The following is a 25032-nucleotide window of genomic DNA, read 5'->3' as shown; positions in this document are numbered from 1 at the left end:
CGACGTATCATGACCAGGTAAGCCCAAACAAATGTCATGCAAACAAAAATTTGCAATAATTCCTCCTTCTAGGCAATCCTAAGAGCATAAAACATGACGAACGGTGATGGGCTTACCCTATTTATGCATACGACAGTTGCAATTTCTAAATCCAAGTTTATTCCGCCATATGTACAGAAGATGAATGCACTCGACTAGATTCTGTACAGGGAAGAAGTACAACGCCTTGACGTGGAAAGTATCTTAGCAAAGCTATACACGGTGCTACAGTCAAACCTCGATATATCGAACACGGGTATATCGAATTATTGCCTATATCGAACACTTTCTATATCGCGAGGAAAATTACACGCATTTTTAATTTTTTATTTCGAACTGAGACTGACATAATATGGGTATATCGAACTCCGCCACCCCAGACTGCCCAGACCGCTCGCGCTCTGTTAACAGGCGGCGAGCTGTCCCGCAGTACCCTCGAGGATAGCGGTGGCGCGATGGGAGCTCCCGACTGATGCGCATCGGTTGCACCGAAGCAGAATTAGACGGTGCAAAAGAAGAATGCAAGCTTGAAGAAACCTGGGGCCACCTGGAGCACTTTGTTGGTGCCGAGTGACGAAGCATGTACATTGATGACTTTGTTGGCGGTGACGACAGCACTGGAACGACGGCGGAGTTGACGGATGTGGAGATCCTAGCGGAGGTTACTACTGAGCGCACAAACGAAGGCGCTGCCGAGGTTCTACCCGCAAGCGCTGATAGTGCCCCGCTCCCTACTTCGACCGAGGCTTCAACGGTTTTGTCCCTACCGCACCGCTACTGCAGTGCTATAGAATGCACCGGCCTGTCGCTCGTGGAACGTTTGGACTACGTTGAGGAAGCCGTGTATAACACGCGTGTATACCCTACTGCAGTACTTTAAGCCAAAAGAATATATACTTTGAAGCACCAAGTGAGTATTTACTGCACAATTCGTTCATTTATTGATTTGTACCAGTTTATGACGCGTTTTTTTACGTGCTTTTATATATCGAATTCTGGTTATATCGAACTATTTTGCGGGCACCGCGCTGTTCGATATATCGAGGTTTCACTGTATAGAGAAACAACACGTCTTCAACAGCTTGGGCCTGCTGTGTGGAATCGACTGCAGCACTATCTGCTTAACATTTACACTTTTGTGAATTGTTGGCTGTGTGCAAACAGAAAAAGAATTATAATGTGGCTACCACTGATCTGTACACCCCCGGAAGATTGTATTTCAGCACAGCTACCCAGGTGAAATGCTGGGGGCAAAAAAAGTGCCACTGGCTTCGAGATATTCGAGGAGGAAAAAAAAAAAAAAAAAAAAAAACCAACCTTGCAAGGCACTAAGTGAAGCTATTGCTAACTAAAAGAGCTACAACAGAAATGCCTAAATGCATGGCCTTGGACAGCATTGGTTTGGCCTTGGCTGCAAATGCGGATTGTCGCGCACTGTAATAAACACATACCGCAACATATCACCCGCCACTTGAAATATTTAAACAACAAAAGTTTCATTGTAAACTTAATATTGCATAGAGGCCTGAACAAAGTTTACACACAACTGCAGTTACAAAGGGAGCTGATGATTTTATGCACCCAGACTTTGCAAGCGTTTTATTGCCACATTTTTTGCCAGATTAGGTTTGCATCGTAGAAACATTATGAAAAAAATTAATAGAAGAAAGATGCTGCTCACAACCTTGATTTCGAATCAAAGCAACTCCTGGACACTGTGCAACCGAAAATTAAAAGAAAACGAATCGTGTGGAGTTCACAAACGTTACACAGACGTTGCGCAACACAGCAATGCATGTGTTCCGCAAAACTTGGTCAGTAATTGGTCAAAGTACTATTAAACTTGGTAAAATATAATTACTGAAGAACTTCTGAAAAATCTCGTTCTTAACCTTGCTTACCTGGGTACATGCGACATCTCGCTTTTTAATGGTATCTAGCACTTTACAAAAATTGGAGTGACTTAAAATGAACCCCCGAGAATTCAGACAATTGCGTTGAATAGTTGGGAACACCCTTTAGGCAGAGTAACGTTTCCATTTTTTAACTTCTAGTTTTCGAGAGCGACGTGAAGTTTTTCCATGCCTGTTCGTCTGTCTAGCGTGTGCAGTCTTGGCACATCCTTATTCTTTTTTATACCACCATTCATATCTTTATTGCAAGGGCTATTAGCTCACGCCACTGCACACCCCAGCGATCACAGCCATGTGACGTTCCGCACCTTGCGACCTAGAATTCCTCACACACACACAAAAGTGGAATAAATATGTTGTATTCTTGACAAAGGCCAGGCTCGACGGCGCTGAACAAGTGACCACTACACCGTTGCGTTAACTCAAATTCATTGCCCACCGTAACAACCAATAGCTAAGGCTTGCCCACAACTAATAGAAACGAGTAACACGGAACAAGAGAAAAAAAAAAAAAAACTGCATCGATCTAGAAACAATAACGAAGAACAGAGGAAGAAAAAACAAAAGAAAACGCACTGACTTCAATGCTACAGATACCACTCTATACATTTTGTACAGCAATTGTATCGTACCGCAGCGATAACAACGTCCGCAAACTCTACGCGATCCTTTTACAAACGTAAGAAAAACGGGGGGAAAACAAAGAACCAAGGAAAAAAGAGAGAGAGGGGGGTGCAACCAGGTAAGACGGGAGGGCGCAATCAGCCAGGCTTGTAAGGCGCAGAAGGGTCTTCGCGGGCGGCGTGTCGGAGGCGGATCATCTCGCAGGCGGCCTCGTACGAGGCGAAGTAGCACGAAGTGGTGGCCATAGCCTTCAGGGCGCTGGGAAGGTAGCCCTTGAAGTAGCCCTGCACGCCTTCCTGGAGGAGGATGCAGCGGATGCAGTGCAGAAAGCCCGTGTAGCGCCCAAAGCGCACGCCCTCCGCCGTGAAACCCTGCACCTGTGAAACGGGACGGGAGATTTTCGATTCAGCAAAGGCACCCCATTTTTAACAGCCAAGCTGTTTGAGCTTTTGGTTCCGCTGCCCAGCGTTACCAAAAACAAAAAAAATGATCACATATCTGATCCTTTCGTTGCAAATGTCGTCGAAAGACGATAGTCGACTGGCGCCCCTGCCAAGTACAGTGGAATATCGATGATACGATTCTGCGTGATACGAATTTCGGGATATGAATTTCTTATAAGTCCTGGCGAAATTGCCTTGTTTGCAATAGGAAAAATTTCGGCTCTTACGAATGGACCTGTGCGGCCCGGCGGATGATACAGTTAAACCTCGATGTAACAAAGTCGGTAAAATTCGTAATTTACTTCATTACATTGAAATTCTCGGTTATAATGAAGAGTTCATCCCGTGAAGCATTTCCTGAAAAAGAAAACGTGGTACGCATACACGGCCGGCGCACTGTTTCTGTTTCTATCGGTGCTTATTAATCGTCTACGCGGGCATCAGTGTGAACCGCATGGAGCGTTTTCTTCCCGCAAAAACGCGCCCCGCAAGCCACAGGCGCGCTGACGCAGCCGGGGCGCCCACCCACGCGATGCCGTAACTCCAGCGACCGCTTCTAACCGCTCGCTGAAACACAATTCGAGGGGCAAGCGAGAGGGGCATGCGAGAAAAAAAGCGGATAACGTGGGCGAAATTTTCACTGTAAAACGTCATACGTGCCGCTTACGAGAACGCCCATCAAATATCCTAGAAACTAGCGGCTGCCAATCACAAAACCTTGATGTATTGTCAGGAGTGCCCCCAGGGTTGGTCTTAGGACCACTCTTGTTCTTGATCTATGTAAATGATATTTGTGACGATATTGACGTGGGAGTGACTGTGAAAATGTTTGCAGATGACTGTATTATTTATACAACTGTCAGTAGCCCCTTGCATCAATCATTGCTTAACGAAAACTTGTGTAAAATTGCTGACTGGTGTGAGAGGTGGCAGATGGTTATCAACTACTCAAAAACTTGCGCTCTTACAGTAACACACAAGAAAACCCCTCTTGAATATAAATACCATGTCCGTGACCAAAGTATTGAATTTGTGAATGGCGTGAAATATTTGGAATTGACTATTAACACAAAACTTAGCTGGGACGCTCACATCGACAACGTTTGCGCCAAGGCATACAAGAAGCTATGCTTCTTAAGAAGGGGGGGACACTCCTCTTAAAACTATTTCTTTTAATTTTTGAGTAAACTCTGTGAAACTTGTCAGTCTTGCTGATTTTCCTCCACTGATTTAGAGGTAATTAACCATTTTTGAAGGAACAATAGACAAAAGTGTGTTGGTAAGAAAACTGTAATCTTTACATTTTCCAACACTATGAACCCTGGTGAGTGCAATAAGACAATCAGTTTTTTTATGCATCGCTTGGAACTAATTTTACAGCTCATTAAACTTCAGTGTTTGAAGTTGGCACTCAAAATGGCTCCTTGCCAGTGTTGCCACCAAGGTTTAATGAGCTGTAAAATTAGTTCCAAGCGATGCATCAAAAAACTGATTGTCTTATTGCACTCACCAAGGTTCACAGTGTTGGAAAATGTAAAGATTACAGTTTTCTTACCAACACACTTTTGTCTATTGTTCCTCCAAAAATGGTTAATTACCTTTAATTATCTTGAGACCTAATTGACCAACAAAGAAAATAATGCCATATTTGAAATCAGTGGAGGAAAAGCAGCAAGACTGACATGTTTCACAGAGTTTACTTAAAAATTAAAAAAGGTTTTTTAAGAGCAGTGTCCCCCCGTTAAGAAGGAAGTTGGGATCATGCGATTAGAAAGTGAAACTTGCAGCCTATAAAACCCTAGTTCGACCAGTGCTGGAATACGCATCCCTTGCGTGGGACCCAGATAAAGTGGAAAGGATTTAGCGGCTAAGCGCACGGTGGTTTTTTTTTCAGATTTTAGGCGCCTCTCCTCCGTTTCTGAAATGTTAAATGTGGGCTGGAACCACTCGAATGTAGGCGAAGAATTGCAAGGTTAACCTTCTTTTATAAACTATGCAACAACGAATCCGGTTTAAATAAAGAATGGTATATTCGGCCACCTCCCCAGCGCTCAGCAAGGTTTAATCATTCAAAAACTCTAAGACCATATGCTCCTAAAAATAACACGTTCAAGTACTCCTTTTTTGTACGAACCGTTGAAGACTGGAATTCACTGCCTTCCGACTGCGTGCACGCTCCGACTTCTTCTAGTTTTGACCTCTGTGTTAAGAACCTTACGTAACCCTCTCCTGCTGGGATGGTGAAAAACCATCCGCAGTATTTCTTAAATAAATAAATAAATAAATAAAAAATCTCACCGGAGTCGCGTTTACCGGCAGCGACCTTATTCTTGACGGTTGAGCAAACCGTCTGCTTAGACAGGCCTGTACTTCTGGCGATGTCGGCCTGGTTTTGCCCATGTTCGACAGCGTTAATTACGCTTAATTTATCCGACAGTGAAATCAGCTACACTGCCGCTCATGCCGCTGGTCGCACAAAAAAAAAGCCACTGGCACTGGCTTGGCTTAGCTGCGCCAACGACCCGGCTGCTAGCAACGTTGCCAGACATAACAGTTTTTTTTGCCAAACTAAGTGAAGAAAAAGCATATCGGGTGCCGGCCCTGCGGAAGTCCGCTATAAACATTGAGTCGAAACAATTTTCGCCTAAAATTTAGTCTCTTGTAGCCGACAGTCTGCTCTAGCCGGGTCTGTTGTGAGCGGAGTGGACTCCATTTAAAATGCATGGGGACCAGACAAGCCAACAGAAATGGTCTGCTGTAACCGAAAGTTCGTTGCTGCCGAATCCGCTGTAACGAGCGTAGACTGTATATCAGATGGGAACTTCGTTACAAGGAACATGTACCACATGTATTTTCATTACCGACTTGCTTTTGTTCAATATATAGCATAATTTACTATGTTTGGCTTCGTTATAAATGGGTTTGACTGTATGATGTCAGCGCCACATGCACTAGGCAAGCTCTTTTTCTGCCAATATGAACTCGCATTCTTCTCGGAACACTTGGGCTGAATCCCCATACAAAGAAAAATGTGTTTTTCTTTACCCTTTACACTGGCGACTATTTTATGTACTGTACAACAAGAGCAAGGTTTGTTTTTCACGCAATGAGACACTTAAAGGGGCAATGAAGACAAAACGCCACTTTGGTTCATTTGGTTCAAAATGCCACTTTGGTTCATTAAAGGAACTGTTTTGTACTAATAACAGGGATGCCAATTTTATCGCACACTTCAAACAAACAACCTAGATGTTAGAGAAAATAGGTGAAGAAGTGGTAACTCCTACAACACTTTCCGGCGCATTATTTATGATGCCATAAAACCTTGTCAGTCAAATTGCTGGCCAACCCTAGCCGCCATCAAGGCACCAGTGTAACAGACTTAAAGAAATGTGCTGCACTCATTCCTCTCAGCCACTGCTGAAAAGCTACACAACTCACATTATTCCACAAATTCTATCACGCATACCCACGCCACCATTTCTATGATATTACCCTCGCCCCAAAACTACCACATAAGCAGAATCACTCACTATTCGGACTGCTAAGGAATGGAACGCCCTACAAGACACCACCGTTAGCATTAATTTAAGGATGCAAAAACCTTAAAAAAATCACTGACAACCATCGTTGAACCATCGTTGAATTGCAAGAAAGCTCTTGGACGTACTTAATCTTTTTTTTTTCGTTGTTGTTGCGACAGACCACACTATTCCTAGTATAATGGTTCCTAATGTTATCTTCTTCATACGGCGTGTATATTTTCAATTATTTGTACTTGCAGGGTTCGTACAGGATTCAGGGACAAAAATTCAAGGATATTCAAGGACTCACCTTCAGAGTTTTGCTTATCTGTGCTCATTTTATTTCACCCTGGAGTGTCACCCCAAAAAATGTGGGGCACCGCTATAACGGGGCACAGCAGCAGGAAAATATGTAAAATGAATAACAGGATAAGGCAATGCAGAAAGCAGTATAGAAAATTGGAAGGGGACCTATGCTGATTTCTGCATTGTTTGATGCAGGGATTTCGTTCCGTACAATCTATATTGTATAAAGTAGCACGGCTGTGCTTCCAAGCTCACTTTAAATTGTAAAAGCGGTATAAAGCAACACTACTGAACCCCCAGGCTGGCTTTAAATTGCAAAAAACATGTTTTGGATGGGGAGGGTGGAAGGCCACACTGATATAAGCCACGAAAACACGTAATCGTGTCTCCTCTGTGTCGCCCAAAGAAATCAAGGGTTTTCAAGGAGAAGGAAAAAAATTCCAGGCTTTCAAGGCCCTTGAAAACTCAACTTTCAATTTCAAGGGTTTTCAAAGTTTTCAAGCCCCTGTACGAACCCTGTACTTGACACTGTTTTGTACCCCTGAAGCAGTATCTTTTGCACCCGCAAAATGAATTTTTCCACCATCCTCAAACAACTGTACCTGTTCACCCCTCCCTTTTTCTTATCTTTTTTTCTCTTCCGCTTCCGCTATATCCTACCATTTTTATTGTTTTATTGTGCTGCACAGCATATTTTTCCTTTGCCAATCTCTTAAGCGCCCACCCCTCATGTAATTTCCATTCTGTTAGGGACCCTTGAGTAAAATAAAATGAAAAGAAATGAAACGCGACTGGGAAGTCGTCGTGGGGCCTCTATAACTCCATTTGATCACATCGCTTGAACACTAACGTGCAGTTAACACACCAATAACTGTGCTTTTACTGCTGGCCTCTACTGCATCACTCCTGTTCATAACTACGTCACGGTAGCACGGAATTCGAAGGTTATGCAGCATTTCTTGCATTTTCTCACTTGGAAAAAGACCTTTCATGGCTGGAGTGGAGCTCAGCGAGTTCCCAAAGGCCAGTTATTTCCGACTGAACAAAGCTTTATTTTGTCTTCATGGCCCCTTTAAGGCTTTTACAACAACAAAGAACATATCACAGCTGTTTCTCTTGCACCCTCCAATCCCTCCAGCTAGAACGCCGCATTCAGGTCAACCCCAATTATTGCCGAATGGACAAGCAAGTGAATTACCGCAAGCACCCACCTGAAGCCTCTTCTTGATCAGGTCCAGAGGGTAGACCAGCGTCTTGGACACAAAACCCGCCAGGGCACCGCACGCCGCGCTCTGGCTTAACCCTGGCCAAGGCAGAAAAGAAAGAGGCAGAGGACAGGGTCAAATTCAGTGATAACCAAACTGGCCTCCAGTTTAGTGATGAAAGACACAGGTCGCACTAAAGCTCAGTTATTCAACTTTGCTGCCCTACAAAAAAAAAAAAAGACCAATTTCTTCAGTGGGGAGAAACCCACCATAAATTCAGATTCCAAGATGGACTCATTCCAAGATGGCGCGAACCTGTACTGTGAGAAAGGAGGAGTACGGACTATGTTCAACAAAGTGCAAGGGAGAAGCCTGCGCAAGTTTTATCTTCCAGCGGACTTCGTTCAAGTATCTTCAGTTGCATCTAGTCTCCCAACAGAAAACTGATTCATTAGGAGCTCAAAAAAAGTTTTTTTAGGTCAGCTAGAAGCAATTTCCCTTAACTGTCTTAGCTCTATACTGTGTTAGAAGGACTACCATCTCTGTATTACGTAATGTGCACTTAAATGCCACCTGCACTCAAATTTTTCTTTGTCCAAATTTGATCCAAATAAGTAGTCTAGGCTCTTAAAATCACCATGGCGAAATCCTAAGCTTTGTAATCACAGAGCACGCCAGGTACCGCCGTTCAAAGTACCTCCGAGCAGACGATGTTTGCGCCTGGCGGAGAGTCGCCGAAACAAGTTCTGAGCGGCCTGTGACGGAGGTTGGGGAACCTGTCCCATGAAGCTCGCGCTTCTCCGGCTAATTGCAGGGCGCTCCGCCGGGCTCAGGGATGCGATCGCCCAGGTTTTCTCAACTACACCAGCGCGCTGTGCCGCCGTCGTCATCACGTTTAAAACTAACCGCATAGGTAGCAATATCCGCCATTTTCTTTTAAATGCAATAAAATAGATATAAGCCTACAAACTATTCACGCGCTTGCGAACGTTTTGTAGTTAGCAAAACTTTTTTTTACTTGAAAATATTTTTACTCAAAGAAAAAAATACCGCGAAACGAGCACTTGCCTTACATTTGTCATTCCTATGGCATCTACCACAGAAAAAAGGATTTTATAAATTTTTGACCACTTGCATTTCCACGTCCAATATTCGCCTTATTTGGGCTGGCCCAACACCACCTCCATCCTTTAGACCTCTCCAAAATTTTGACGACCTAACTAGTGTTGTTGTACACGCGGGTATAAACATTTGCGCGACTTTTGCCTCACTCGCTAAGCGAACCAAAATAAGCCTTGCTCGTGGTAACAGATACATCCACACAAATATCAGCTGTCATCGTCACGAAGTGCGAAAGCTAACAAAACTGCTCCTCTCCTAAACAATAGACTAGATTTTTGTTCAATTCTGAAGTGAAGTATTTATTTTGGTAGAGCGTTAGATTTAGTTTACTTGAAAGTAAAATGTTTTGAACAGCACATGCCTCTGGTGAAAGTAGAAAACGGCGTTAGATAGGAAACTTTTTCGTGTTTTAGTGCGTCATTTAGCTGTGGAAGCTGGCTTATAGTTTCAGACCACTTTTATAATGCGATTCTTGATGTGCAGCAAGGCAAAAAATACTGGGCCGATATTCACGAAGCTGTTTGTACGTAATGTATACTAAAACAACAGCAATTGATTTCCGCCAGGGTGCAGTTCTTTCCCTTCAAACTGAGCAACGTGATAGCCGAGGCGCTGCCTAACAAAAGTTACTTTTCGATATTGTACGAGCAAGTACTTCGTAAATCAGGTTCTGCTTTTTTTACTCGCAATGCCAAGAATTGCTACTCTGACACTTATTCTGATAGAAAAAAATTACTGTGGGATGGTCTACTTCATCTCGATTGATAGCAACGCGATGTCGGAATCGCGCCTAACTCCATTATCCTGAGCAAGCGTTAGTGGGAGTTGTTCTGCGGAAATAACAGTGTGAAACGCGACGCTACCATGTGCATTTGAAGGCGGCTCTGAGCGGCCGCCGGTGCTGGCGCAGCCGCTTCCGTTCCATCACGTACCACATTTACTCGCATAATCCTCGCACTTTTTTTTTGAAAAGTCAATGCAAAGTTAGGGGAGCGAGAATTACGCGGGGAAAAAAAATCCGGTGCACAGTGTTGCTAATTTGCCTTATGCCAATCCCGCTAAATGTAGCGGTCGTTTTTTGTATATGTAAGCTCAGTGTTGCCAACAGCAGCTATTTCTTTTTATTTTATTATTTACAACGTAAACAGTATCCCGTCGATCAGCGATCATGAAATTGCCGCCTTTGCTTTCTGGCGCGCGCCCTATCTCGTCGTATGTGCGTGCGCTACTCCAATAACGCACGTTCAAGTCGGTGACGCCGAAGTGCCTGCCTGCGGCACGGTTGTCATGTTCGATCGCGTACTCTTTCGCTTTCAATTTGAAAGCGGCAGTGTAGCTGGCGTTCCTCCCCATGGCGAAGCGGCACCAAGCACAAAACAAAGAGATCAAAAAGTTCTCAAAATGGCACCGAGCTATCCACCAGTGACGCAAGTGACTCACTGACTGCTGCCGCTCAACTAGTTGCGCGCACGCGAAACATGCGCGAAACCGGCTCAAGGACAGTGTGAGTAGCGTGTTAGGGCGCCTGTTAGGGAGTAGCCATGCCGGTTGTTAGGGCGCCTGGATGGCCTTGGATACACAGCGCTCTTCGCCGAACGGAGAGGCGGCGGGGAAGGGTGCGCGTTGGAGAGCGCGTGCACCATGCGGGTTTCGCGAGCAGGCAACTTTCGCCGCTGCAAAGTTGGGGGTGCGAGGATTATGCGAGGAACCAAAAAATCCAAGTTTTGGTGGCTCCCATTAGGGGTGCGAGGATTACGCGAGTACGAGGATTACGCGAGTAAATACGGTACGTCACGTCCGGGCGCCAGTAATGGCCGCCTTTTCTATTCAGTTTCGGTTCTGAAAACGCCTATTTCGCGAGCTGTTTGCGTTGCGCGCGTTGATGTTTGAAACGCAGCATTTTGCATTGCGCACCCTTTTTATGTGTACTATATTAGGTAACATGCTTTTTACGTTGTCGAAAATTTCAGTGCAGTTGGCCTTTGAGATGTATGAAATGAAGGGTGAAAGATATAACAAAACAAAAATTGTATACACTTTGAGAATGGCCTACTAATGGGTAAGCATTCTTACAGCACTTCTGTTCCAGCAACACTGCAGTTTCTTGGTGGCACTGCAGGAACACGTATCACTGAATCCGACTGCTACAAACCCATCTTATCAAATATTTTTCCCCTTTCATTTTGTTATTTTTGTTAAGGCCTCGACGAGGCAACGTCACCAATACTTTATTTACAGCCATCGACCACGTATTATTGTTACATTATTATCACGTCCACCAATCAGTCATTCTTAATTTTTTTTCATGCTCAGCAGCCCCTAAGCAGGCTTCTCTTTGTGCACGCACGCATGCAGTGCAGAAAAATAAGCTTCTAGGTTGGCTTGACGAGAATGGTTCTTTCTGCTGACCTAATTTTTCTGTTCAACTGTTTCTAGTTGATTGCAACGCTACCAACCATCTACATTGGCACTATTATAATGATTAATTTTTTCTACTTCTCCAATTCTGCATTGTGGTGCAGATACAAGGTGTTACACTTAACCGTTACATGAAGATTTTGCTAGGTATTGTATAAAGAATGCTTCCAAATTTAAAAAAAACCATGCCAGTATTTATATTTTCTATGGTACCTTCATGAGAAAAACAAAGTAAGAACAGGAAAACAGCTGCATGCTGTGAGCTTTGCAAAGACAATATACTGAATAACAGTCGCCAATCAAGTTAATTTCGAAGGAGTAGCTTTGCTTATTCACCCAGTGCCATTCATACTCAAGCATTCAAAAGTGCCATCATGACCAAGCTAGGTTAAAAACTCCATGCAACTGTCATTAGCATACACACAAATCTGCCCTGTAAATATCATAGAAATTAGGACAAGCCACTCAAACTTTCACTGTTTCATTTTCTTGCCAATCACCAACCAACTCTCATTCTCCTTTTCTTCCTTGAGCCACAAAAGCAGAAGTACCAGGATGGCCTTCTTGCCAGATTTTCCACTGTTCACTCAGTGACCATGCCTTTGCACACTGCAAAAGCTCACATCGTATTCAAAACTTGTGGTTGTGCTCTGCTGAAGCATTGCCATGTTTTAGGACCTTGAAAGGACATGTATAAGCAGTAGTATCGAGTCCATGTGTGTGTTGCTTGTGAGTACAAAGCAACACGAAATGGGACAACAAGAAGGACTGAATGCAAAAAATAGTTTTCTGGTAACGGTAGAAATGTGACCAGGCAGCAGTGGCAGCTGTCTGGAAGGGGATACTAGCACTCAAAAAAAAGCTACGGTTCCGAGTGCAATAGGAGAGGTGAGAGGGGCTATACCGTTCACGTGGGTATCCTTTCTGACAGCTCATTACAGTAGAACCCCTGATTATACGACTTTCTTTGGACCATGAAAAAGCATTGTTAGATGAGGGAGTCGTGAAATCCGAACAACAATTACGCCCATAAATACAGTTTCAAACGACGGAATTGGAAAAAAGTTGAACGTAAGCTACAAGCTAACGCTCTGAAGGGCTCGGAAACCCGAATCACTAAAAAAACGTCAATGTGAAAAGAATAATGCAGTGCAGGTACCAATCATGCAGTATGAAAACAAAACCTTGTACCGCAGTTCATTGCCGCGATTCCCGCCCGCCAGTGCGGGAATCGCGGTCACGATCACAATGAGCACATGTGGAAGCCTAAGCCTGCCAGTGTAACCTCTTTGACGGTTCGCTGTTGAGTGGAAGAAATGAACACTTGCACACTGCACCGGCGACCGCTGTGCAACAAAACAAAAAGAGGTGTGAGCAAGGAGAGGGGGAAAGCAATTGTGCAGAGGAACAGGCAGCTACTAGAGGGGAGAGATAGGAAAGATAAGGCAGAGAAGAAAGCTATGTCAGATATGTCAGAGAGAACCAGTTGAGCTGGCTCAAGGTCAGAGAATGGACCCACAGCACTTTCATTTCATCCACCTGTTGATTGCGCGCTTTGTGCGGGTTGTCGGACAATGCAGTCAGGCATGAAATCACGACGGATAACCGAGGTTTTGAATGTATTGCTTCTACGGGGACTTTTCCAGGACTCAACTAGTCAGTCGTAAAACGTGGGTTGTTGTAAAACCCGGGGACGTATCAATGGGGTTCCACTGAACATGGTTTTGACGCGCACTGCGACATCTGTGAGGCCAACATGGTGACAAGCCTGCTCTGCAGAGCAGAGACCCTCTTCTCACCGGTGACGTGGCTCTCGGGGTGGAGCGTCATCTCCCAGAGGTGGAGGAAGCCGTGGTAGAAGGCAAACTGGAAGCCGGACAAGGGCCCAATCTGCAGCAGGGTGGGCAGCAGGCCGCGGTAGAAGGCCCGCCCGCCCTCCTGCCGCCACATGCACACCACCGCCTGCCCCAGCGAGGGGTACGTCTGCACAGCGCAGGAGAAGAGGGGGCGCTCACTCTCTCTCTCTCTCTCTCGCTGGCTGGGAGGAGGAGGAGGAGGGGGAGAGACCTCCTCGGGAAGACGACAGTAGGGGTTGAATCCTCTTCCCGAGGCATTGGAGAGTACATGGAATGCCATGACGCCCAATGTGTGCATCCAAACATGCACAACATCAAAGTGACGCATTGCTCCATTGATGCATTGACATGACATGACACATGACGTGATGCACTGTCTACCCCTCAGCCACTGTGTGTTACAAGACGTAAAACCACACTTTTACCCTCTACAAAGCTCAGTGGCAGGCTACTTTTTACAAGGAACAGGATTGTGCGCCCACTCACCATTTAGCTCTGTGCTATTGGTATTAGTGGAGGAAGCTGTTTAGCAAGTGCAAATGTGATGGTGAAGCAATGTTACTCCTTTGCCAGAAATTTCTTAATCATTTAGGCCAGATGTAAATAAAATCCAGTAATTAGAGGTTGTTTTTATTAAAGTGTTCGGGAACTGAAGCAGAATTGAATAGCACAAGCCACACACGGTGCCCAAACTACCTTGGACGAAGTGGCAAATTTAACGACTGTCAGCTGCTCTTGTTCGCAAATAAGATACAATGCACTGTCTCTTGGTGCAATAATTCCAAAGAATCTGACTATTAATAGAACTCTAATAAAAAAAAAGGATGTTCTTTAACCATAGAAAAACGACACCCGTCACTGAGGCAAACATTTTTTTCATATGTGCGCAAGTACATGCACCAGAGCACCCCCACTATTACTATCATAAGGCATTCTGCACTACTCAGAGCAGCTGAATCTGCATAAGCGTAAGCGTAAGCAGTGGAAAATGGAGTTAGTGCATTTGTTCGTGCATGTTTAGTCTGATAACTTTGAAAGAGAAATTAACCCCACATTTTTGCATTTCACGCTAAGCAAGTTGCCATGTGGGTCGCACTTGAACAACTACACCCTGTAAAAACAGCGATCCAACACCCGCACCGTCACACATCGCACAATAGTCCCACACAGGCACATGTGCAACCCAGCAATGCAGCGGACACACCACCGTGGATGCTTGCCACCCTGTTCACTCTTCCGTAGCTACAGACACCGCCTTGCTCTTCTCAGCTAAGCCTTGGCACCGTACAAGTGCAGTGTTCTCCTTGCTTCAGCAATCTACACCTTCTAGTGCAGAAAAGATGCGAGGTTTTTGGAAAGCACAACAATAACTGTCACAGAAGACCACGCAAAACTCAGCGAGTTGTAAGCACAGGTGTCTTTTGTTTGGCCCACAGACAGGCTTTACCTACAAAGCAGAAAACACAGATGGCAGTCTCTGTAAATGATTTCGCAGCAAGTGCTGCCACAGAAAAGGGGGAGTAGGGGGACTGGACGGTGCTGGTTACAGTGTCGAGAAAAGTACGGAACTGTTACAGCACAATCTCTGTATTGCCATTAACGTTCCTCATCGTTGTCTTTTACCGTTCAGTGCTCATCTTCCCAATCATGAGGATTGGCCTGTCTGTCAAGGACACCTTGATCTGAACTCTTTTTCCCACAAAGAGTGGACTAAAAATAGGTGCTCTCTCTCTCTCTCTCTCCCTGTCCTTGTGTCTCCATCATGACTTTTACCAGGAGTGGGTCATCTCCGAAAGTGAGAAGCAGGTCGCCATGACTTGGACAACAAGGACAAATATTCCCTTCTGGTCAGGCACTCAACATTCCATGGCAAAAAAAGAAAAAAAAAAAAAGCAGCAGCAGTCTTTTTATTCCTGCGTTCACAGCCACTCTGCTGAATGATTAGGAAAAATTGAATCACATGAAAACCTGCAACGACACTGCCTTGATAATATACACCGCTAGTGAAATGAAAGTGTTTTAGAATGTCAGCCCCGTGCGCATACAACCCCCCTTCTAACCAGGCGTGCCATCGTGGCATCAAGGTTATGAAAACTGAACTTTGCTGAACATTCATAAAAAAAACTCCAAATTATGGGGTTTACGTGCCAGAGCTGCTCTTGGACTACGAGGCATGCCATACGGGAGGGCTCCAGGTTAATTTGACCCCCTGGGGATCTCTCAACATGCACACCAGTGTTTTTGCTTCTTGCCTTGATCAGAAAAGCGGCCACCACGACCATACGAACCTGTGTCCTTGCGCTCAGTAGCACAACGCCTCGGCCACTGCCTTTAACCCCACCACTTGTGCAACAATACTTGCTTTTCAAGTAAGGATAGACTGAATGACAAATGTTCCCCAATGCCTTCACTGCATTTCTACTATGGCTAGACAGAAACAGCTGTGAGCAGCTGATTATTACTTCAACTTTCTCTTGACAGATGGCAGGCTACTACAAAACGCCAAGGCAGGGCACACCAACAACCACTTTTAACAGGGAAGCTGTTCTTGGTTGAGGCTTTCTTGGGACGAGGTGGGGTAATGCGGGCGCAGCGATGTGGAGAGGGCATAGCATAGCAAGGGGGAGAGCAAGCACCAAGCCCATGTCCCGCTGCGGTGGCTCAGTGGCTAAGGCGTTGCACTGCTGAGCACGAGTACGCGGGTTTGATTCCTGGCCGCGGCGGCTGCTTTTCTGACGGAGGCGAAAGGCAAAAACGCCCGTGTGTACGAGATTTCGGCACACGTTAAAGATCCCCAGGTGGTCAAAATTACTCCAAAGTCCGCCACTACGGCACGCTTCATCGCCTGCGTTGCGTAGTCATGTAAAACCCTACAATCAATTAATCAACCAAGCACCTGTGCAGTGTAGTGGGGAGAGGGAGAGCGGGCACCAAGCACAGGTGGGCGGAGCCAAGGAGAGGGGTCAACCAATTGGAGAGCGCATGCAGTCATTTCTTGAATGTTTGGAAAACGGGTTAAGTCGCACTCTCTCCGAAAGAAGGCAAGAGTTGGCGCATGAACGGAAATCGATCTGTTGCTGGCTTTAGTTCTATGAAGCTTAGCCTCGCAATTAGGGAAGAAGGCCAGGCAGCTTTGCTGTTAACATCAGTGTTTGCGACGTTAGGCCAGTGATGCCTAGCTAGTTTTTTTTTTTTTTTTTAGGGAGCTTTGCAACTTTGTGAATCGAACAGCTCTGCCTAGAGCAGCTTTGGGGAGGGAGAGAAGCAGGCCCACCCACCTTGGGCTCCATCTGCGCCACGAGCCGCGTGCGGATGACGTCAAAGGGATGCGCCACGGCCGTTGCAATGCAGCCCGAGGCAAAGCCGCACGCAAAGTGGGCCCCCGTGTTCCACTGCTGCCACCGGCCAGGACCCAGGCCCTCCTCAAGGCGCCGCGTCAGGTACTCCCACGACGAGAACTGCGCCCACAGCAACCACACCCCGGTCAATGCAAAGGCAACACGGCACTTCCTTCGGATAAATCATTACTGGAATAAGTGTAGAGCATTTCAGCAATTTCAATCTTCACGATCACATCATCTTGTCTACCGAGTCCACGGAAACTCCTCTAACACTAGCTCAGATGAAGTCCTTCGGCTTACTATACGCACAATAATTTGAAGATACTGTTGAATTTACAGAAAGCTTATCAGCATCCTCTAATCACTGCGGTGGACATCCTAAACAGCAGCATGTCCTTCTGGAATGTCCTTACAATACTCCAAGCGTACTTGACCTGTGGACACCTCTGCGGCTGTCGTATCTGGCTGACTCTCGCCTCCTCTTTTGAGGAACAGTTAGCTCTAGTGAAGTACAGTGTTCGTCAAAATTTTCTAGGCCAGGCCTTTCTAGAGTGCGCAGGCCCCCAACAACTCATTTCCGTCCCGAGCGAGGCTGAACCATTTTATGCCAGGAAGCTAGGGAAAACAGCTTTCTTTCTTACTGTCATAAAATATTTCTGATACATCTAACGGTAAAACGTATTCTTTGAACTCTCTGTCACCGAGAGGGCTGGCCTAGAAAATTTTGACAAAGTGTAAATCAAAAATACACGAGAGCAAAAGCTGGCATTCGATGGACACGACTTGTAGTATGAACCAGTTTTGGTTCACTCAATAAAGTTTTCTCTCTCTCTCTCTCATCACAAAACACACAACAAGAACAAAGGAGCGTCCGTAGGACCAAATAATGAACAAAGTTTAAGGCGACAGAAATCAAAATGAGCAAACAGTTGGTATCCCAGGTATGTTTTGGGTAATGCAGGGCGCCAACTTACTTGAGTTGGTGGCCACCTACTTACCAAGCAGTCAACCTGTATGTACAAGCAAACACCTCTCTATCTACCCTGCATCACACCTCTCCAAGTTGATAAGAAACGCTATGGATACTGCAGTAGCAAGAAGGGGGAACATTTTGACACAGACTGCACCTTACAGCGATGAATGAGGGATACAAAAGATGGTGTTACTCCTTACACCATTATCCTCCACTGCACGTTCCAAATGCATGATGGGTTATTCTGGGAAGCAGAGAGATTCCATATAACGAAGGGTTGCCCTCTGGATTTTAGAGCAGAGCTGTGACAGGCTAGGTTTTTACCAAAACTGCGGGCATCACCACGGTGCGCAGAAAAACTCAAGTCGAAAAAATTTAATCTTGCGACAAAGCCAGCTTTATGGTGAATGCTCTTAAAGGAGCCATGAAGACAAAATACAAGTTGGGTGTACTAGAAAGACTGCTTAGTCCCAAAAACAATGATACCAATATCATTGCAATCTTCGAACAAATAACGGATATATTAAAGAAAACGTGTGAAGCAGTCGCGACCCCCTAGCCAATTTCCCGCAACTTTTGTATGACGTCACGGAACCTTGTTTGTGCGATTGGCGGCCGCCTAACTCACCTGTTGCGACGACACATGACTGGATGTCTGTAATGGGGCCTCTAGTTCCATTTGACTGCATCACTTGAATGCTAACGTGCAGTTAAGGCACTAAAAATTGTTTTATTGTTGGCCCGTATGACGTCATTCTTGCTCATAACACGTCACTGTGGCGCAAAATTTGAAAGTTTTTAAATACTTCTTGCTTTTTTTTTTCGTTAAAAAACATCTTTTGTGGCTGCAATGGAGCTGAGTGAGATACTGAATCCTAGTTCTTTCAAATTAAACGAAGTTGTATTTTCTCTTCATGGCTCTTTTAAAGATCTCAATCTAACTTAGGTATCTCGAAAAAAAAAGAAAAAAGACTGAAACTGGTCGCTCCGATGACTCCACCATCAACCCGAGATTCATATACTCATCATGGTTAGCTGAGAACGAAGCTGTAAACATTCCAGATTTCCTGTCTGCCGTCCATATGTGGCCATCAATGCAGGGAGTATGATTAAAAAAGTGGCTGTAACTCTTGTTCAATCGAAACTATCCCCCCCCAAATTATATGACAACTGAGCACTGCAACGACTCCAACATTACGCCCAGTTTTATCTACTTTTCACAATTAGTTACTTCACAGTTAAGTTGTAGATACTGTAGAATTTCAGTCTGCAGTCAATATACCGATGGGCTTCTATGAGAGGGACACAAACAGGCCCCATGTGTCTGTCCACTACAAAAAAAAAGCTCAAATTCTTCCAAGTTTCATTCAGCTAGTTAGCTAGGAAGTATGCTCAACGGTAAATTACAAGCAACGTGTTTGTTTTGTGCACTCATTGGGTTGCGGCCAACTCTGCTGGCCATCCTCCTTCACAGAGTGGAAGGTCAGTGAATTTTCGCTTTGTTTCCGCCTAGTGCTGCAAACTCCTGACAAATTATGAAATGAGTGGCATGTGCCGACAGTAGTACAGGTGGAAACGGCACTTGGTTATGAATAACTCGACAGCCGTCACCCACACAAGCCAATCACGACAGTGAAGCACGCGAGTTCTCCCAATGGCTGCAGCCACACTTTATGTTGTAGCAGAAGGATGGTCAATTGGGCTAGTTGGTACTTGTTCATGATGAAAAAAAATAAAAAAAGAACAGCGCAAAGACGATGAACTCCCTTCTTTTTCTAGTTTGTCGTGTTTGTGCTGTTCGTTTTTTTCCATCATAAAAAATTTATGTTGCAGGTTGGTGTCTCCCACACAAGCTCGGTTGGGGGCTGCCACAAAATGTCTGCAGCGTCAATCCTTCCGAAAGAAGGGAAAAAAATTCTTCGAGGCAATTAAGTCTGCTTACGCGCTTTGTAGGTGAGAGCATTAAGGCTTTCCCTGGCAACACTTACTAAAATCTTCTTTTACTCTGACATTATGTTCGAGTTTCTTTTGTTTGTTTGCCTTTTGCCACAAATTACTTCGACAGACAGACGTTTCGCCCCGAAACAGTGTTGTCCATGGCTGGCATGCAGCTGTTCTATTCACAGGACGTCATGTGCCCCTGTCAGGCGATGTGACATCAGCACCGCACAGACTGAACCACAATCGCAACGCACTCGGCTCCTACTCTATAGCCCTAGGTTCGATTCTAATACGAACTGAAGTGCAGTTTTTATTCGCCCTTTCCAGCAGCAACCATTTTCTCGGACAACAGCAACAACAGTTTTTCGCACAATAAGGCACTTAATAAAAATAGGTGATCTGAATTTGGAGCAGGAGACTCTGAAGCTACTTCTGAGCTATAAAGCAAACAGTAACGAGGGGCTGGGCTACAACTGAGGCCCCACAAGTACCTCGAATATGTGCCTATATCTCAAACACTAGGCAGGCACCCCCATCTTTCTACCACTTCCGTCAGCACAGCAACATCTGTAGCTGGGGAGCAAATCCATAATTTCGAGCAAACCTCCAAGGCCTAGCCCTGCATACAAAGCCAACACTTTAGGAAAACTATAATCCAGTATTCTATTCTTCATTACTGCGTGCATGCGTTTTGTAAGAGTGCACGCGTTTCAGACTAGACAGATCGACAGACGACTTTAGGTGAGCAATGTTTCAACTCTTCCCACAAGAAGTCTCACACCAGGTAAACTTCCGCATTGACCCCTTTCAGACACTGCGTATAAAAAAGTACGAGTGGAAACATTGAGAGAGACTATCATGTGCTTCAAGAGACCATAAAGACTAAGTGCCAGTTTCTTTCATTCGAAATATCGTTCCACCAGAGTAATGAGCTAAATAATAACGTAAACAGATGAAATAAGGCTGTCACACCAGCAAATCCTTAAACTCCCTTACGATATTACAGGTGTGAACGACCCTCCGTGGTAACTCAGTGGCTAGGGCGTTGTGCTGCTGAGCATGAGGACGCGGGTTCGATTCCCGGCCGTGGCGGTCACTTTTCTGATGGAGGCGAAAAGCAAAAACGCCCGAGTGTACGAGATTTCGGCGCACGTTAAAGATCCCCAGGTGGTCAAAATTAATCCGGAGCCCTCCACAATGCCGCGGCTCATCGCCTGCGTTGCATAGGTGCGTAAAACCCTACAACCAATCAACAGGTGTGAATGCCACCAATGAAAGCCACTACCAACAAATATGATAGGGAACGTACTGATACCTCTGGTTCCACCCCACTGCATCAATTTAACACTAGCATGGCCATAACATGCCGAATAATCTCTGAATAGTATCAAATGACACCACCTTCGTGCATAAGTAAATAAATAGGATAAATGGGCGCAAATGGGGCTTCAGAACGCCAGCAACCGAAGTTCGATTCCCACCAAAGAAAGCGTTTTTTTTTTCTTTTGAGGTGCTTGATACGCCTTTGCTTATCATCATTGTTTCGTGAAATCAATTGCGCACAGCTGGCTTTCCTGCAGTGCGTTTTCGCGTACGGTCGCCACGGAAAGCTTCTTTAAAACCTGCAGAGGCTGGAAAAGAAATAATCAGATGCACGTCTTCTGCACGTCGGGTGCGTCTCCAGCCGTGTTAGGAAAGGCGCCAACGACGCACCGTCGTCCGAGCTGTCAGGAGCTGTAAGGAGAACGGAACATCCCTTCCACTACGGTGCCGCCAAGGTCAGCTGTCGGAAACAACGCAGTGGGATGCGCCGTTTGTTGACACACGGCGCGCTGGGGAAAACAGTCGGAAGAAACACAGACTTCTCCGCTCACCTGAACTCCTCCGTAGACGACAGACAGCATCTGGGCGGGAACATGGCCTTTCCAGAATGCTGCGACGCCTTCCTCGCGAAGAATGCATAGCGTACCGCGCCAGACCCCCTTGTACTTGGCAGTCGGGTGGGACGCCTTGATCGGGTCCAGCTGTAGCTGCGACCGACAAAACACACGTCCGAGTCAAGCGTTTTCGAAGCCGAAGAACATCGTAATTCGCGCGCATGGTTGCGTCATATATGTGTCACAGCTTATCGGCATCAGCCGGCGCAACGACCTTAGATAAACGCGTGCGTCCGTCCCCGATGTGCATACACTCGCCCGACCATGTGGTGGAACGCACGATCTGCGCGCTCGTCGCACCGCGGTGAGCTCGTGTAAAGGACGCTTCGGCTAAGCAGAAGCTTTTTCATCTCACAATATAACGAGAACATGATTGAAAATCCGTTCTACCTTTCCCAACTCGGGCTTTTAAAGGTTCGATTTGACCTTCAAGGCGCGTGCAACCCATCGCGATCGCTGCGTTCCCGGTTCCGTTACAGCTCTGCTTTGAAATCCGAGATCGTGCGCAACGGAATGCAGGGTAAAAAAAAAGCAAGTGAATTTCTAACACTGTAACGTGGCGTTACGTTCCCGTAAACTCACCTGGAATCGAATTTTGACGACATCGAAGGGCTGGCAAACGAAGCGCGTGAAAAATCCGCTGATCGCGCCGGCGACCATGTGATCGACGTTCCCGAGATCGTCCTTTCCGCCCGCGTGTCCGGTCATCTAAAGCGGGCATCGATGCGTTCTTTGGTCGCGATCGTGCAGCTACGCCCCAAAAAGGATTCCGCGTCGGGAAGGTCAGTCCGGTGGCGATGCGCCGTTCGAACACGCGAACACCTCGTACGTGCCGGCCGCCATGCTGGGCAAGTTCGCGTCGTTGAATGACCGTTGTCATGGCGACGGTGTCCTGGCGGCGACGCCAACCCAGCAACGGAGCACAGCTAGCAAAATATAAGAATTTATTAAATAAAAATAAATGATTATAAAACAGTAAGTGCAATGATGGTAAGCTTTTTCAGAACGTTAAAAAATAGTTAGTCGAGCCAACGTGTTTGTTATCCTTGGCTTGAAAGTGAGTGGACGACGCAGCCTTTGATGTGGAAGTCGCAGGCTGAAGTGGACGTTACTTGCTCACTGCTTGCAATATTAGCATTAAACACGTGCTATAATACCACTTTTTGGTTAAAATCATTATGTTTGGTGGTACTCTGTTTATAATTTGCCAAAGTTGGCACTTCGCCTGTCCAGTGCTTGTGGTGTAGTGGTTATCACATCCGCCTAACACGCGGAAGGTCCCAGGTTCGATCCCTGGCAGGCACAGGTGATTTTTTTTTTTTTTTTCTGAGGTTTTAAATGTGTCGTTGGGATTCTTCTTGTTCTGTAACCTGACTTGGAGCAGAGGTTCTCAAATGGGGTTCCGTGGACCCCAGGGGGTCCGCGAGCTTCCCTCGAAACTTTTACACCCGCCATTCGTTTCTCCATTTTGCCAGCACTTTCTTGCCCTGCAAAAACGTGGCTTCGCCGCATTACATGTACGCTAAGTTTCTCTGCAGCACGTATTTTAACAAGCACTTTTTTTGCACAGCCCGCCAGCTCTGAGGAAAAAAAAACAGACAACGAATGGGTAGCATACAGTGTTTTGAAGACCTTTCGATTCAAGAGCAAATTGTTTACCATTATGAGGCGCATCGTCATTACGTTAAAAAGAAGGGTAAGTCTCGTGCCCCGCGCGTGGCACGAGCTGCGCCCCCCTGGCAACAGCTGCTGCCACGCAGAAGTGACGTCAAGCTAAAGTAATCACGTGACTTCCTGTGACGTCACAAAACAAACGTCATATTTACGTCATTTGATCATGCCACTTTTTTGTGTTGACGACGGCAGCCGGGTGTTCGCGTCTTGTGTCCCGATGTTCTCCGCCCGTGGTTCGAATGGCAGGCCTGACGCATCGTTACGTCCTTATCTCCCTGTACAGCGGCTGCCCGCGGCGGCTGCCTCGCGGCGCTTTTTTCTTGTTGGGAGGTGTGCTTGTAATTATTTAGATTGGGTATTTTTTGTGAACTTGCTGTTGCACGTCTTGGTAAGCCTAACGCATTGTTTTCTGCACGCTGCTTCGCCCCGCTTTTTACATGCTCCTAGAACTGTACTGTTGTCGTTTAATATTTTGTAAGCTTCACGTTGTTTTGCAGTTTGCGTGCTATTTGCTTTACGCGCCTGCATTTGTTGTCTACTTGTGCCTCGCTTCTTCCATGCCAAGCCTTGTGTTCTGATTCTGGAGTGGTGGCTCAATTATAAAACGTAGGGATCAATATTTTCCATCGCGTCGCGCCGTAGCGAGCGACGTAGTGTCAGCGTGTGCACGAATCGAGTGTCGTCAGGTAGCGCACGGCATCATCGAACGCAATCCAATCTCGCATGTAGCTTCTGCAATTTTTCCCCCGGGGCAGTAGTACTGTCGCCGAGAAATGTATCCTGACTATTCCACAGAAACGATCTGTGCACGTAGCGCTGCAGAATCCGTGCAGGGAGCGCAGTTGCACTTCCGTGGGTGGAGCCCAACTGCCCGTCCAAAGATATATCTATTCAAGATACCACTGAAACCATTCGCTGACTGGCTGGCTTCTTGTGCAAGGAGGCTCAAGCTCCAACTGTGCAAGCATGGGAGAAGTGCAGCCGATAAGATCGCCGTGTGAGCCAAGTTTGGAACTTCTGCTAATAGTCCTTTAAAAGTCTGGTGTGCATAAGGTTTAACAAGTGACAATTCAATTATTGTTCATCTATGCTCAGATTTGTTGCTTAGTACCATTGTGCTTTCAACTTAGGAAGTCTTAATGAAATGATAGGCAAGGCTTAAAATTACTGCTTGGCTCTTATTTCCCTTTCCTTCGCTCCAGTACCTTTCGCCTCCTCTAACCTGGTTAGGCAACAGAACTTCCTCCTGCATCTGCTTTGAGTATGTATTTTGATAGGCTCGTTCCTTCTTTACTCTTGTGTTTGGCTTGGTTGGAATTCAACATAACCAGGCACAATACTTTCATTCACTCTCAGCAGGATGGGCTAATGATGATGAGAGCTTATCTCGGAGGCTTGCAGTCTTTGCACAAATTCCAAGTGGCTGTGACATCTATATGCCCATCCCAAGCACTCTGCGGAGTTCAACTTGACACTAATGTTTGTATTCGCAACTGGTGAAGCGTGCTTAAGCGTCTACTGTCAAAGCCTTTGGGGTAGTGAACAGGAAGAGTTTCCAATTGTCAGGGGACGTTTCACATTCTATTGCTTTTTAACTCCGCACTGTGTAAACTGTTTTGGAAAATTGCTCAAGTGAATTTACTTAGTGGTAAGGGGCTTTATAAAATGTCCCAACAATGATGCAAGTCTCGTCAGAAGCCAGCTGCTAGAAAACAC

General features: G+C 45.8%; 1 protein-coding gene and 1 non-coding gene across 2 annotated transcripts; one reads left to right on the top strand and one right to left on the bottom strand.

Annotated features, from left to right (window-relative positions):
• Window positions 1-136: 136 nt before the first annotated feature.
• Window positions 137-22511, bottom strand: LOC144166767 (mitochondrial thiamine pyrophosphate carrier-like). The gene is made up of 6 exons (XM_077696255.1): window positions 22225-22511; window positions 21580-21735; window positions 16729-16908; window positions 13394-13577; window positions 8061-8152; window positions 137-2953 (listed from the first exon to the last, which is right to left on the bottom strand). Exons 1-6 carry the CDS (start codon window positions 22348-22350, stop codon window positions 2714-2716), a joined length of 978 nt encoding a protein of 325 aa, XP_077552381.1. The 5' UTR covers window positions 22351-22511; the 3' UTR covers window positions 137-2713.
• Window positions 22512-22874: 363 nt separating this feature from the next.
• Trnav-aac (transfer RNA valine (anticodon AAC)) lies at window positions 22875-22947 on the top strand. The gene has a single exon. It is a non-coding gene; the product is annotated as a tRNA-Val (tRNA).
• Window positions 22948-25032: the final 2085 nt, after the last annotated feature.

Source organism: Haemaphysalis longicornis, unplaced genomic scaffold (genome assembly GCF_048455015.1).
Source record: "Haemaphysalis longicornis isolate Haplotype H1 unplaced genomic scaffold, Haemaphysalis longicornis Haplotype H1 scaffold_19, whole genome shotgun sequence".
In the NCBI taxonomy this organism is placed as follows: domain Eukaryota; kingdom Metazoa; phylum Arthropoda; class Arachnida; order Ixodida; family Ixodidae; genus Haemaphysalis; species Haemaphysalis longicornis.
The sequence above is the reverse complement of the archived record's forward strand: the minus strand, read 5'-3'. Positions and strand labels throughout refer to the sequence as shown.

Bases quoted from the DNA above. Each gene is read 5' to 3' on its own strand.
- LOC144166767 (XM_077696255.1), bottom strand. From the start codon at position 22,350: ATGACCGGACACGCGGGCGGAAAGGACGATCTCGGGAACGTCGATCAC. The intron at 16,909-21,579 runs GTGAGCGGAGAA...CTGTGGGCGCAG, and splicing joins TCGTCTACGGAGGAGTTCAG to TTCTCGTCGTGGGAGTACCT. The intron at 8,153-13,393 runs GTGAGAAGAGGG...TGCCTTGGCCAG, and splicing joins CCCCGAGAGCCACGTCACCG to GGTTAAGCCAGAGCGCGGCG.